Below are 16004 nucleotides of genomic sequence, written 5' to 3'. Positions count from 1 at the left end.
TTATTGGTGCATCCTTTGAACTGTTTCATTATTTGATTTGAGCCCTCTTCACATTGTCCTAGGTTCCAGAGAAAATGGGGGCAAGGGATGAGAACAGATGCAAGAGATATTTGGGAGACAGATTTAATCCTATCAAAAACCCTGTTATCATCAGATGTTAGTATCATTAGTCTCATGGAAAAGAAGTAATTTGTACAAGATCATAAGGTAAACAGCAAAACTTTAACTTAGGTCTTCTGACTTCAAATATAAAGATTATCTCAGAATATCATGTATCCTCCCCATGCAGGTAGGGAAATGGTCCAGGTAATTAATATTAGAACTGAGCCTGGGACATAGGCAATGATACTGAAAACTGGACATTATACTGATGAAGAGATGCTACAGATGGAACAGGCTTTATTTACAGTACATAAGGAACCATATTTAGCTTTTTTGTAATTCTTTAATACTTTTATTTTATTTAGGTTACTGTTTGGAAGCAATGAGTTTAAAACCTTTCACCTACCCATTTCCAGAGACGAGATTTCTTCATGCAGGACCCAGTGTGTATAAATTCAAAATTAGATATGGCAACAGCATCAGGTAATTTTAAAACTAGAAGGGCAGCCTTTACAAACACAGGTTAATACATTCCCACAGGTCATTCCTTCTCTGCCTTCACCAAGTCCAAGAGACTGGTTGAAGCAGCACCTTGTAGCTCTCTTTTCCAAGTATGTTATGTTCTATATATTTATTATTCATATAAGTTTTAAAATTAGTAATAGCATACCTTTAGAGCAGTGGTTCTCAAATTATCTCAGGACCCCTTTGCACTCTTAAAATTGAGGCTTCCAAAGAGTTTTTGATTAAATGAGTCATACTTGTCAATATTTATCATGTAAAATCAAAAGAACAATCTTAAATAATTACTAATTAATTTAAAAATACTATAACATTTTATTTAAAATAGCCATATTTTTAAAAAATTAATAAGAAGATTGGCATTGTTTATATTCCTGAGACTACCCCAGGAATGCAAGGATAGTTGGATATACAAAAATCAATCAATATAATACACCACATTAATAGACAGAAGGGAAAAAAGACCACATGACCCTCTAAATGGATGCAGAAAAGGCATTTGACCAAATATAGCACCCTTTCATGATAAAAAATACTCAAATTAGGAATAGAAGGGAGCTTCCTCAGATGGTAAAGCATCTGCCTGCAATGCGGGAGACCCAGGTTCGATTCCTGGTTTGGGAAGATCCCCTGGAGAAGGAAATGGCAATCCACTCCAGCACTCTTGCCTGGAAAATCCCATGGACAGAGGAGCCTGATAGGCTACAGTCCATGGGGTCACAGAGAGTCAGACACGACTGAGCAACTTCACTTTCCTCAATATAAAGTCTATATATGAAAAACCCACAGCTAACAGCATACTCAATGGTGAAAAACCTAAGCTTTTTCTCTTAAGATCAGGAACAAGATAAGGATGCCCACTTTCATCACTTCTGTTCATCATAGTACTAGAGTTCTAGCCAGAGCAATTAGTCAAGAAAAAGAAATAAAATGCATACATATTGGAAAGGAAGAAGTGAAACTACCTCTGTTTGCAGATGACGTGATCTTTCTTTTTTTTTTTTTTTTCTTTTTGGCTGCACCACATTGCTTGTGAGATCTTAGTTCCACAACTAGGGATTGAACTTGAGCTTTTGGCAGTGAAAGCATGGAGTCCTAACGACTAGACTGCCAGGGAATTCCTGGCATGATCTTATATGTGGAAAAACCTAAAAAACCCACACAAACCAACAAAAAAGTGTTAAACCTTATCAATGAATTCAGCAAAGTTATACTAAATCAACATCAGTTGATTTGTATACACTAGCAGTAAACTAGCAGTAATTTCTGAAAAGAAAAGAAAACAATTTTTCTTACAATAGTATCAAAAAGAAAAAATTCTTAGCAATAAATTCAACCAATGAGATACAAAACTCACACACTGAAAACGAAAAAATATTTCTGAGAGAAATTAAAAGAGACCTAAATAAAAAGACCTCCGTGGGAATTCCACAGTGATCTAGTGGTTAGGACCCAGCATTTCCACTGTCAGAGCTGGATTTAATCCCTGGTCAGGGAATTTAAGATTCCACAAGCCATGCAGAGAGGCCAAAAAACTTAATTAATTGATTAGAAAAATGTCTGTGTTCATGGATTGGAGGACTTAATATTGTTAAGATGGGAATTCCCTGGCAATCCAGTGATTGGGACTCTGTGCTTTCACTGACAGAGGCAGAGGTTTGATCCATGGTTAGGGAACTGTTAATAAGATCCTGCATGCCCTGTGGTGCAGCCAAATATATATATTGTTAAGATGAAAACGGTACTCAAGCAATCAGCAGATTCAATGTAATCCCTAGCAAAATCCCAATGGCACCTTTTTTTGCAAATGTACAAACCCAACCTAAAATTCATATCAAATTTCAAGGGATCCCAAATAGCCAAAACAATCTTGGAAAAACAGATTTAAAGTACTCATACTTGCCAATTAAAAAACTTCCTACAAAGCTACAAGTAATCAAAAAGTGTGGTACTGCATAGGGACAGACATATAAACCAATAAATAGTATAGAATTGAGAGCCCAGGAATAAAACCTCACTAACATCTATGGTCAATTGATTTTTGACTAGAATGCCAAGAGCATTCAATGGGAAAGAACAGTTTCTTTAACAAATGTTTCTGGGAAAACTGGATATCCACATGCAGAAGAATAAAGTTAGACCCTTATCTTACACAATATACTATAGTTAACTAAAAATGGATCAAAGACCTAAATAAGAGCTAAAACTAAAACTCTTAGAATAAAACATAGGGGCAAATCTTTATGACTTTGGATTTGGCAGTAGTTTCTTAAATACAACACCAAACATACAGGCCTCAAAAGAAATTAGATAAATTGGACTTAGTTGATTTTATAAATTTTATATGTCTAAGAACCCTACTAACAGAGTGAAAAGGAAAACCACAGATGAGAGAAAATATTTGCAAATCATGTATCTGATAAGAGCTTAATATCCAGAATATATAAAGAACTACAACTCAACAACAAAAGATAAACGATCCAATTGAAAATGGACAAAGGACTTGAATAGTCATTTCTCTAAAGAAGATATACAAATGGCCAGTAAGCACATGAAAAAATGCTCAATATCTTTGGTCACTAGGAAAATGCAAATCAAAATTGCAATGATATACCACTTCACACCTAGTAGGATAGCTATAATTAAATAACAAAACAACAGTTGTTGACAAGGATGTGGAGAAATTGGAACTTTCATACATTGCTGGTGGGAATATAAAATGATGCAGATACTGTGGAAACTGGTTTAGCAGTTCCTCAAGAAGTTAAAATTACCATGAAGTGAAGTCGCTCAGTCGTGTCCGACTCTTTGCGACCCCATGGACTGTAGCCTACCAGTCTCCATCCATGAGATATTCCAGGCAAGAATACTGGAGTGAGTTGCCATTTCCTTCTCCAGAGGATCTTCCTGATCCAGGGATCAAACCCGGGTCTCCCGTACTGTAGGCAGACGCTTTACCATCTGAGCCACCAGGGAAGCCCTTACCATATGACCATATTACCATATGACCCAGCAATTTCATTCCTAGGTATATGCCAGTCACAACAGGGTAAATCTTGTATGATTCTGCTTATATGAAATATTAAAATAGGAAAACTCGTAGAGACAGGCTGGTAGAGGGAAGAATGAGAAGTTATTGTTTAAAGAGCACAATGTTTCTATTTGTGGAAATAAGTTTTAGAAATAAGATAGTGCTGACTGCAAGCCATGGTTTTGAATGTAATGTCATATGGAAAAACCTGAATGAAATTTTTGGCCAACCCATTAATTAATGCCACTGAATTATATACTTAAAAAAATAGTTAAAATGGAAAAGTTGAGGTTATATGTATTTTACCCCAACTTTTAGATGTATAATATTAATTTTAAAATAATGATATACCTATTAAGTTTTAATATATTTTTATTTAAAATAACTATATACTCCAGTATTTTTGCCTGGAGAATCCCATGGACAGAGGAGCCTGGCAAGCTACAGTCCATGGAGTGGCAAAAGAGTCAAACACAACTTTGTGACTAAACCATATTTTCTAAAGCAAAAAATTAATGGGAGGATTGACATCACATTAAATTTCTCCAAATCTCATTAATGTCTGGCTTAATAAAAAACTGCTAGATTATCATATTTGCTTTTACATTTAATCTGTTGTGGATTTTTTCTTTTGGTTGAATTACATGAAAAATTCAGCTTTACGTATATACGTAGCTTTACATATATTTGCTGACAAAGGTCCATATAGTCAAAGGTGTGGTTTTTCCAGTAGTCATGTATAGATGTGAGAGCTGGACCATAGAGAAGGCTAAGCACCGAAGAATTGATGCTTTCAAACCATAGTGCTGGAGAAGACTCTTGAGAGTCCCTTGGACAGCAGGGAGATCAAACTAGTCAATCCTAAAGGAAATTGACTCTGAATATTTATTGGAAGGACTGATGCTAAAGCTGAAGCTCTAATCCTTTGGCCACCTGATGTGAAGAGCCAACTCATTGGAAAAGATCCCGATGCTGGGAAAGATTGAGGGCAGGAGGAGAAGGAGCAACAGAGGTGGTTGGACGGCATCATTGACTCAGTGGACATGGGTTTGAGCGAACTCCAGGAGATGGTGAAGGACAGGAAAGCCAGCATGCTGCAGTCCATGGGATTGCAGAGTTGGACACTACTGATCAAATGAACAACAAATATTTGTAGTAGGGAAAGGTAGGAATATATTAATAATCTTCTCAGATCATTGTGGATATTCTTCCTTGGCCCTGCATCAAAACTTGACAAATAATAGTTGTTTATTTTGTTTCTTTTTAATTTTTATTATTTTTTTAAATTAAAAAAATATTTTTTAAATTTTGGCTGCACAGCACAACTTGTGGGATCTCAGTTCCAGGACCAGGGATTGAACCCCAGGCCACAGTAGTAAAAGTGCCGAGTCCTAACCACTAGACAACCAGAAAACTCAGTTTCATTTTTAAAAAATATAGTAGTTTTTTAAAGGTTAGTTGCAATGTGGAATCTGAAATTATATCACTGTACTTTCTGATCTCTGCAACATTAAAATCCATTGGTCTATCGTGTTCTTTGAAAGCTGATCTATCCTTTACCTAGAATGATTTTGTAACCTGAAATGTTTCTATGGTCGCTTGGAAAATATTGTTTCACATGCAGATTGTTCAAATGTCAACACACTTCATTATACAGTGTCAAAAAACATATTTGCTAATATCACTACCAATCTTATCAGAAAAATGTCCAAGTATTTGGAACTTGTCAACCCCACAGTGGTGGATAAAAGTTTTTTAAAATTTGAAATTTTACTTGAAATCCAAAAATTTATCCTTAACCACAAATACTGTCAGTTTTATTGATAAGCTCACTGTTCGCCTTTGAGAAAATGTCTGTCACATTCCCAAGTCGTGCAGATACTTCTCAAGAGAACCATCATCTTCTGGTATGCCGCAGAAACGCTTTATCCATACTTCCTTTTTTATCACAGAGTATATTAAAAATCCATTATTCGGGGGGTGAGATTTACAGAATTATTAAGGCTTTACTTCTTCCTCTAACATATTAAATGGAATTGAAATTTTTTTTTCCTGTGTGGTGGCAAAAATGGCTACAATTGCTAGTACAGTTTAGTGCAACTGACTAGATCTGTGCTAAGGCACCAGCATTTCCACCACCACAGATTTTGCACTATGATACAAATGTCAATATAGTGAAAAAGGCAAGTAATATCTTAGTATTATTATGAAACTAACTTTGCCCTTGGAGACTCCTTGAAAGGATCTTGAGGACCCCTGGAGGTCTACAGATTACACTTGAACTACTGGTCTAATCAATTATTAACTTTAACGGTGGAAATGTCAGGTCTTGGCAGGGTAATGGAGAAGATATTTTGGTACAGCTTGTACCAGTTTTCTGTCTACACCACCTAGTGAGCTCTTCTTCCTTTGAGCACTGGGTCAGCACACACGATTGTTATTTAGTTATGTTCCCTTAGCTCATTGGAAATGTCACTTTTTACTAGAGTCTGTTGTCTCCAGAGCTTTTCTTCTTGGCTTACTTACTTCTTGTCTGTTTACCTTCTAGAGGAGAAGAGGTAGAAAACAAGGAAGTCATCGTCCAGGAGCTGGAGGTAGGGAAAGAAGCAATTTCTGGGAATGTTGTTTTTTAAGCTGAGGATGCATCCCTATTTAGATTTTAGTTGTTTCCTACAAACTTAGTCACAATCTCCGCTTGATTATTTGACTTCTCCCTGCCACATTTCTTCTGCAGAGAAAGGCTACTGTTTTTCCAGGGAAATTAAAGCCTATACTCTTTCTCAATTTTCCTAGTTGAAGTGTCAGCACCTTTGAGGCTAAGAGTGATTTTGTTTCCACTAGAGTTCCCAGCCATGGGCAGCTGTCTTTTGTGGTAGCTGGCATAGAGAAAGCATCCGGAGGACTGCTGCCTTCCAGGGCTCTGGGAAACCTCACCATCCCAACCACTGCCTGGTACTTGACGTCCAGGAAACTCAACTGTAAATACACAGACAAGGCTGCTGTGTCTTCATTTTAATTGGAAACATTTGTATCTGCTATATTTCCACTTCATTTTCATTCCTTTCCTACCCAACTCTAATGGCTTTAGATTCTCCCTCAAGAAGAAGAAAAAGAAGGTGAACAAATTTGTAAACTGGTGAAAGCATTGGACAAGGAATTGAGAGTTCTGGGGCCTGGCCCCTATTTCTAGTCCTGGCTGAACCACTAAGAAATGTGTGAGCCTTAGCAAATCACTTATCTCTCTGGGTCTTATTTGCCTCATTCATAATATGAGAGTTTTAAACTAGTGTATTCTTTTCTAACTTCATGACTGAGTGATCTATGACTGTTGTGATTTATAAAGACATATGCTGCCACATTTCAAAGAATTTGAATATAATTGCATACACAAATGCAAAACTGTGAAACCAAAAAGTTGAGTCAAAGCCTTAAAGGTACTCTTTAGCTATGTGTTGAAAAATACATTAGGATCTTTGAGGACCTCGGAGGCATCATTATAAATAGCAATTATTTTAACATAGTACCATGACAGTTTTCTGCTTATTTTAATTATGAGTAGAGCAAAATTTATTTCACTTTGCTTCATTGATATGGGCAGAGTAAAGCTCAGCGCAGTAAAATATTGCAAACATAGTCTTTAGAACCAATAAAACCTGGATTTGAACTCAAGTTCTGCCTTCACAGTACAATTTTTGGGAAATTTGTCTTCCTTATCTGAGTCTGTTTCCTTACCTGTCAGTAAGATTGATAAATAGTATCAGTTTTCAGGATTGTAGTGAGGATTAGAAATAGACGTATGTGGTTCTTGCTGCACAATAGTTCATCTAATGGTAGCTAGAGAACACTTATATACACTTATAATCATATAAAAATGTTGTGTTTTTTTTAAACATTTATTGATTTATTTGGCTGCACAGGTCTTAGTTGCAGGATCTTCAGTCTTTGTTGTAGCACGCGAACTCTCTGTTGCAGCATGCAGAATCTAGTTCCCTGACCAGGGATCAAAACCAGGCCTCCTGCAATGGGAGTGTAGAGTTTTAGCCACTGGACCACCAGGGAATTCCCTGAAACTTTTTGAAGTGCTTTTTATATGTTCTTTCTTCTTCTTTTTTTTTTTTTTACTCTCATTAGTTTTGAAGCAGAAGTTATCCTTTGTCATTCACTTAGAAAACATGTATTGATAAGCAGTTTAGTCTAATGGTTAGGAGTGTAAGCTCTGGAGCCCCACTGCCTGGGTTCGTGTCTTAACTCTATCATTACTAGCTGTGTAGCCTTCCGTAAATCACCATACCTCTCTCTGTCTTAGTTTCCTCGTCGGTAAAAAGAGGATAATAGAAATCTTTTATCTTAAAGAGTTCTTGAGTACTGGTAAGTGCTTGGTCATGTCAGACTCTTTGACCATATACTAATAAGCATAGGTTAATTAGAGACTAAATAATTAAGATTTAAAGACAGTAGAAGAAAAGGTTTGACATAAACAAAAACAAAATAAGTACATATAAATAAATACCAATATTATTCATTGGGGCTCTCCTGGTGGCTCAGATGGTAAAGAATCTGCCTGTGATGGGGTTCAATCCCTGGCTCGAGGAGATCCCCTGGATAAGGGAATGGCTACCCACTCCAGTATTCTTGCCTGGAGAATTTCATGGACAGAGGAGCCTGGTGGGTTGCAGTCCATAGGGTCATAGAGAGTCCAACAAAACTGAGCAACAAATCCAGCATCTATTTGTTGAGGACCTGTTATGCTTCATCCACTGTGGTAGAGAAGGGATGCTAAGATAAATCAGGTATATATTCTACTTCAAGAAGATTTCTTAGTAAAGAAAATAAAAATATGTACATGGAGGGAATTCTCTGGCAATCCAGTGGTTAGGACTCAGCACTTTCACTGCCGGGCCAGAGTTCAATCTCTGGTCAGGGAATTAAGATTTCACAAGCCTGGAGGCACAGAAGGGGGGAAAAAAAGATGCAAGGAATATAGTAAAGGCCCAAGGCTAACTACTGTGAAATTTGAGACCTGTAGTTAATTTAACTTGGGAAATCAGGGAAAATTTTGTGGAGGAGATGGCTTTTGAGTTGTGCCATAAGAGAATAAGTGGAATTTAGTCATATGATGATGGACTAAAAGGGTATTTCAGGCCAGAGCAGAGGAGTGGAGAAGTGGAAGGTATATTCAGGGAACAGCAAGTAGTTGGACTCTAAAAGAGTATGGGCTATGTGAAGAGCAGTGATAGAGATAAATTGATAGGCTGGCTGAAATTAGTATTAAAGTTATTTCACTTTTTTTTTTTTTTTCAGGATTCTATTCGTGCGGTCTTAGGAAACCTGGATAATTTACAGCCATTTGCTACGGAACACTTTATTGTATTTCCATGTATCCTTTCTTTCCTGGGGGAAGATGAACTACAATTCACACTGTAGATTTAAGTGGAAGCAGCAAACCCGTGCAGTTTGGAGGGTAGGTCAAGGAAAGGAGATGGAGTCTTTCCTCTAAAACAGTACTCAGGGATTCATACTGGCTACATCCTCACTCCTTAGCACATTTCCCAGATAAAAGCAAATGGGAAAGAGTATCCCATCTGAAATTCAAACATGGGGAAGCTGTCTTGGTCCCTTATCCATTTGTTTTCACTCTGTACGTGGAGATGAAATGGTTTCATGAAAATCTGTCACCAGGTAAGTAGAACGATGTAAGTGTAGGTAGAGGAGAAGGAAAAGGGGGCGGTTGAACATCCACAGGTTAGCAGTGCTGAATGTGGTGAAATAGCCAGATCGAGCCCCCACACTGACACTGCAGAAGTCAGGAGCATGTCCTCCAAGCTAGACTGCCTGGTTCAAATCTTGGTGGATTTGCCACTTGAGTGTGTGACCTTAGATAAATTACTCAATCTTTGTATGCCTCCTTTGTGAAATGGTGAAAACTAATAATAGTCATTGAGTTGTTGAAAATATTAAATGTGTATGGGGAAATGGAAAGTACAGTGTGACTTAGGGTAATAACTCAATGAGAAATAACCTATGATATAAATAATTCCTTCCATTTTAGAGTATTTAATGACTTTCCTCTTAGTAATATCTTAAACATATCTCCCAATTTTTAATCTCTGGGGGCCATTGTTATTTTTACAAATAGAGGGACAAGGAGACATCTACCAGTTTGATTTGGGGGAAAAAAAAAAAAGTACAAAGGCATTATCTCAAAACATCTCAATTCATTTGTCACCGATGCCATAAGTTCTGCCTTTTTTCTTTCATAATAGGGATCATCCCCATTTAAGTGACTTATTGTTATAATAGTATCTGTGTCAGACTTTTTAGATGACACCGTGGAGTCACCTCTCACCACATCATCTCCACATGACTTGTAGGTGACAATAAAATAAGGGAGGAAAAAAGTTCGGAGACACAGTATTTCTAGGAAAACTGATAACCAGGTGAAAGGGAAAAGGTCACACACCAAAGTTTTATCTAGAACCAGTTCTAAGAAGTCAATGAAGAAACAGCCTTGCTTCATTATGATATTCAAATTTCCTATTGTAGGAAAATCAATGAATAGCAGTCCTCTTGGGTTGGTAAGTTTGCCTTTTCTTTATGAAATGAAAATTGCCTTTATTGCTTCTTATCTCATGTTTTGCTCTTGACTCTTCTGTTTTGCCCCTTGGTTGTTGCCCAGGTCCAATAAGGATTGTATACTCAAGAATTTTTTATCTTCTTGGCTAGATTTCTGAGACTCTGTCTATCCTTACTTAGAAAGCTGATGTTAGAAGCTGCCTTTGGCAATTTATAGATGGGCAGTTCTCTTCACTGTGCCCTCATGTGAGCAACTCTGGAAAAGGAAAAGTCTCAGGAATCTGGTTCCTCTCTGAAGGTCCTGGCAGAGAGGAAAGCAGCAGAAGCCATGCTGAAGAAACGAAAACGCAGAGAAGTGCCCAGCTCCCCAGCCAGGCCAGGGCTGGACAGGTCAGTGGTGTTGGGTGAGGCACTAAACCCTGCATTCTAGTTAGGCCTTGCCCTCTGTTGGGGTGAGTCACTCTGTCTCAGGGCTTTATTCATAGCTGCTTATTCGGGTGGGTAGACTAAGGGAAGGAAGCAAGTTGGTATTTGCAATGTAATTTGCAAATCTACTTCCTCAGCAAAGTAGAATGCTTCTGTTCATTATCCTCAGTGAGGACTGAGGGAATTCCCTGGTGGTCCAGTGGTTAGGACTCTGAGCTTCCACTGCAGGGGCCACAGGTTCCATCCCTGGATGGGGAACTAAGATCTTGGTGGCTCAGGGGTAAAGAATCCGCCTGCCAATGCAGGAGACTCAGGTCTGATCCCTGGGTCAGGAAGATCCTCTGAAGAAGGAAATGGCAACCCACTCCAGTGTTCTTGCCTGGGAAATCCCATGGATAGACGAGGCTGGCAGGCTACAGTCCATGGTGTCTCAAAGAGTCGAACAGGACTGAGCAACTAAGCAACAACAAGCCGAGCAGTGCAGCCAAAAAAGAGAAAGAAAAAAGAAGACACTCAGAAGGCATAAGATATGAAGGCCCACAGCATTATACGTGAACATAGAGAAAGCCTCAGAAGAGTGAGAACGAATAAACTATAATCTTAGTTTATGCAGTGAGCAGTATATTTTTGTGCCTGCTCTCACTTTTCCAGCAGGTGTGGGTGGTTGTGTCTGCTGCATGCGGAGCCTGTGCAGCTTTTGGGACTCTACCTTAAGAGGTAGTACAGGCCGAAACATAGATGTCTGTAAGAGGGTATGCCTCAATTACTGGCTGAGGTGCTGCAAATTACGGGGAGTGTTGAGCACAACTCTTAACATGTTGAAGTTACTATTGTAGGGGCTACTTATTTCTTCTTTTGATTCTCTGTCAGGGACAGAATGAGTCAGTAAGACAATTCAGTTTTTCATATTAACACCCACAGAGAGATGCTGGAATAATCCAAGGTGTGGTTTGCTTCCCAACCCAAAGTGCTTTCAACTCAGGTTCACAGAAAGCAAGTGTTCTTTTCCTGGTATTATGTGGGCACCAAGACATGCAAGGGCAGTGAGGACTCATGGGGCTGTGAGGGTAGGCCATACAGGAGCTGACACCTACACTGTCCAAATGCACGTGTCAGTGAAGAGGCGGGAAATTCCTTCCCCAGACAGGTGGGATGTGAGGGTGCTTGGAGGTATGAAGCTTTGCTTGGTTCTGTTTGACTGAATTTTTCACGGAGAAGGGGCCTCATATCTTCCCTTTCTCTGTGTTTTGATGCCCAACTAAGTATTTCAAAATCCTGCTGTCGATCACATTTTCCCTTTCTCAACCCCTAGATCCCCAAGTGTCTCAAATTGTGATTCTGCTGTGAATTAAAGCAGCACCCAAAGAGAATTTGGCCACAGAATTTCTTCAGGCCAGGAGTGGCATAAAAATAGCCAACCTGCTGAAATATTCATCTGGGATACTTTTGCTTGAATGTGATAATGTTGCCACTGCCAGTAATGTTTCTTGGGCTTTCTTTCCTCCCACTTTAGGGCCGAGATGGGGACTTCCAGTCAAGGGCTCAGCAAAAAGAAGCCCCCTGTGGAAACCAGGAGGGTATGCACCAAAATGGAGACTTCAAGACTCTTGGCTATTTCTGTTTGGTTACGAGTCAGGATTCCTTTTACCAGCACATCTTGGTCCTAAGTACAGACTGAATTCACTGCACTCATTCTGGAAACCTCAGACAGGTTTCCGTGTGCAGAGCAACTTTCAGCCATCCACCCTTGCCACAGCCTGTCCTAAATGTAGCTGCATAATACACACATCGATGAATCCTTTTGTTAAAAAGCCTTCTCTTAGCTTAAAGAGCTGCTTTTTTATACTCTGCAGTTGAAAAAGAAAATAGGTCTGTTGAGTTGAGGTGAGATCCAGTGTAGAATTTTTTTTCGAAAGCTTTTTGCCCTCATCTGCACTGGAGTCTGAGTCTGGGAACATCTAATTTTTACAGACAAAATAGGTTAGTATCAACACAGGATACTGGTAAAAGAAAACTTCATTCACAGCAGTGATGGGTCGGCCTCAATAATACTTGATTCATTTTGTGAGGTCTGTTCTCCGTTTAGATATTCATACATCTGCTACTCCTCCATTTTAGGGCTTCTTTTCCATAATAGTCCCTAAAATAATGCCCTTTTTCCTTGAAATAGCTGTTATTTGTGACTTTTCTTATTTCTCCACCACAGCTACAAAGCAGTATTTCCTAGCTCACCTCCCTCACCTTCCCAGGATCCAAAACATGATCAGTTATTGAGTAAACATTTATATATTCATTCATCAGCAAACATTTATTGAGTGTCTACTGTGTGCCAAGTACTAGCAAGCACACTCTCCCCCAACAGTGCTGAAAATGTAAAGCTGGGCAGACAATTTATGATAAGTGTGCTATGAACAGGAATAAAGGAAGCCCAGGGGACAAAGGGACCACAAAGGAGAGCCTCACTGAGACGAAGTGGATGTGAGAGAGAGTTCCCAGAGTAGCTCAGGGTAGCGCCAAGCACTTAGGCCAAGTGGAAAGAGTATAAGAGTGCAGTGCTTTTAGTGGCCTACTGGAGGGGTCAGCTCAGGCTGCATCCTAAAAGGTCTTAAAGCCACCTTCAAGATCACAGGAATTCCCTAAAACATTTTTAAGCAGAAAACTGATTTTCATTTCTAAACAATTCTGTCCCGTTTGCCAGGCATTGTGTTAGGTGCTGGAGTACACACAAACATATAAAATCTAGTTTTTTCCCAGGAGTTCACCATTTAGTTGGAGTAGAGTGAACCCTTAAAGATGAAGACCTCTGCCTCTGTAGGCAGGGGCAGGGTACAGAGCCATGTTATTATACCCATGGCCAACTGGCCCATGGAGTGATTTCAGCAGATGGTTTCCCTCTCTATACTCTCATCCTTTCAAGAGGGAAGAAGAAGAATTTATAAAGTACAAGAAGAGTACATGAAGCTCTGGAGAACAAAGACACTTTATACAACCAAGATAATTACTATTAAAGGAACACTTCCCTCACTCTACCCTTTTTACTTTTCTATTCTTAGTCTGACGCATCATCTCCCTCAAGAACCCACAGTTTCTTAACTCAACATAATTACCTTGTCAACCTGATACTGGGTTAGAAAAAAACTCTGAGAAAAAAAGAAAAGGAATATGTTTATTGATTTTGACTCAGAGCCCAAATGATCTCCACTGTAGACCCTGTTCCCAGAGAGCAGACGTCTCCTAAATTAATGTGATCACAGTGACTCTTAGTGCAAGTCATTAAGAGCCGGAAGAATCGAACATGCTCCTTTGGTCCAGTCCTTGATGTCTTCGCTCCCCTTTGAGGGGAGTTAAGGTGTAGAAACACAGTCAGTATGGATTGTGCACATCTGTACACATAGGGAGCCTGTGCAGGGAAAGCTTAGAAGAATACAACACATACCTGAATAAGGTCTCTGTTTCATCAGAGGTGTTTAGGGACAATGGATAAGAAGGGCAGACTCATTCCTTTTGTTACTTCAGCTCCCAGATCTAGAGATCCAGACTTTAAAAGGATAAAAAAATGGAAGAGAGCAGATGAATGGTCCAGAAGGGAAATAGACTGCCGTGCACGTAGCTTTCTTTTCCGCCTCTGCTACTTGACCTGCACTTTGAAGCAGAGGTGACCCTGAACGTACAGGGGACAGCTTTGCATCAGGTTTTCAGGGCATTATGTGTGTCTGGATGTCCTGGATGGTACCCTCAGTTTTATTTCAGGCTATAATGTTTTTCCTCTCTTACAACATTTGCCTGAGGAAACCTCTGTCAAGATTTCAGAAGAGCACAAAGGCTCTCTTACCGTGGAAATTTCCACTGGTTCAGAGATAGGCTGTACCTCTGCCCCAGGGACTTTGCACTTCTGGTCCCCACTTCCAACCTTAGTCGATGCTTTCCTTAGGGCCAATGCAGCAGGATTTAAATGGCAAACCGTAGTTTCCTTAAGTTCGTGAGAATCATTCCCTCAAGCTAGAAATCATATCTAGGGCCTCTAACTTCCCCTCCACCCTATATAGAAGTGAGAGGTAGTTTCCTTCTGCCCAAGAGTTCTTTTCACTTTTATAGGAGTATGATTTAGGTGGCTGCCCATGTGGTTTGGAATTTAAGGGTTTGTGGAAAAGGTTACCAGCAATATCAGCTCATGCTTAGCATGGAGGACCTGTCCTCCCTTTCCTGGCATTGCTGTGCCTCTGCCCCCTTGATTCACCCTGACAGTCGGCAGCCGCTTGCTACAGAATTCTTCACTGGCAAAATGGCTCAAGAACTCCCCAGCACTGCTGGGTGGTCAAGCCTCAGGTTTTGCCTCAATGAGGGAAGTGACCAGTTGGCAGTGATTCCCAAAAAGAAATATATAAACCGTGTTTCTGACCATCAAGGTGTCTCAGAGAATATTGTAGGCTTGGAACCAGGCTATAGAGGGTCCACTTCAAAGCACGAAGGAAGGTCTACAGGGCAGTAGCACAGAGAGAAACAGTAGGATTGTGTTGTGGGGCGCTGGCTGCTTACGCCAGTCACGCTTCTGCTGGCCCTAGCCACACTGATCATACTTACATGTTAATGGCAGTGAGCCCTTGTACATCGTGTCCTCGTCTGGAATGCCCTGCTCTCTGTGACTCCTTGATGCTGTCCATCGAGGCCTCACTTAAATATCACTTCTCCTGTGAAGTCTTCCTTGTCTAACCACCACCCACTCTCTTCACAACCTCCTCAGCACTCTATATAGACTGCTAGGGTAGTCTTATCACACTGACTTAGAGTACTTAGTTTATATGTCAGTTTTACCATATAGATTATACTTTTCTCCAAGGTAAAATAAAGGTCCTCCTGATTTCTGAAACCTTGAAATTCTGTCCTTGGCAATAGCTGGCACTCAGAAACATGGAATGATAAGGTACACGCAGCTTGGTTTGTTCTTGTCTGTTAAACATTATGATTTTAGGAGGACAGTGTTTGGGAAGCTGATATGGGAAAAGGACAGAAAAATAGAACCTGTCTGGGCAGTCAGAAGCCAGACCCCAGCACTGATGTGAAATCTCTTCACCAGCAAATAGCATTCAGACCCCCATGCTGGAAAAGAGTAAAGTTGAAGACTTTTCTTGGTCTTTTCATCAGAATAGAGAAAGAAAAACCCAGCAAGAATGCCAGAAGACCCCAGCGTTTGATGTCACCGATGTCCAGGACCAGGGTAGGTTCTGGGAAATTCATATTTGTTCTCCTCTAATAAGCATTCAGTCCTCTTTAGTCCCCTGATGAGCAAAGCAGCACAGAGCTCTGAGTCTGGGCACACTCAGTGGGCGATGTGCCTTGCTGCCGTGGAGGC

The 16004-nt window shown here is 39.9% G+C and overlaps 1 protein-coding gene across 2 annotated transcripts in view; it reads left to right on the top strand.

Annotated features, from left to right (window-relative positions):
• The window catches only part of MAJIN (membrane anchored junction protein), a 45953-nt gene that overhangs the window by 28278 nt on the left and 1671 nt on the right, over window positions 1-16004 (top strand). Inside the window, exons 2-9 of one of the 2 annotated variants that reach the window (XM_069566549.1) lie at window positions 468-585; window positions 6204-6249; window positions 8957-9032; window positions 9209-9334; window positions 10199-10230; window positions 10527-10618; window positions 12168-12231; window positions 15797-15869. In XM_069566549.1, coding sequence (XP_069422650.1) covers window positions 485-585; window positions 6204-6249; window positions 8957-9032; window positions 9209-9334; window positions 10199-10230; window positions 10527-10618; window positions 12168-12231; window positions 15797-15869 — 610 coding nt within the window. In that variant the 5' untranslated portion in view covers window positions 468-484. The remainder of the gene's footprint in view (window positions 1-467; window positions 586-6203; window positions 6250-8956; window positions 9033-9208; window positions 9335-10198; window positions 10231-10526; window positions 10619-12167; window positions 12232-15796; window positions 15870-16004) is intronic. The other variant, XM_069566550.1, reaches the window with a different exon arrangement.

This window comes from Ovis canadensis, chromosome 21 (genome assembly GCF_042477335.2).
Source record: "Ovis canadensis isolate MfBH-ARS-UI-01 breed Bighorn chromosome 21, ARS-UI_OviCan_v2, whole genome shotgun sequence".
Taxonomy (NCBI): Eukaryota; Metazoa; Chordata; class Mammalia; order Artiodactyla; family Bovidae; genus Ovis; species Ovis canadensis.
This window is presented reverse-complemented; position numbering and strand designations above follow the sequence as displayed.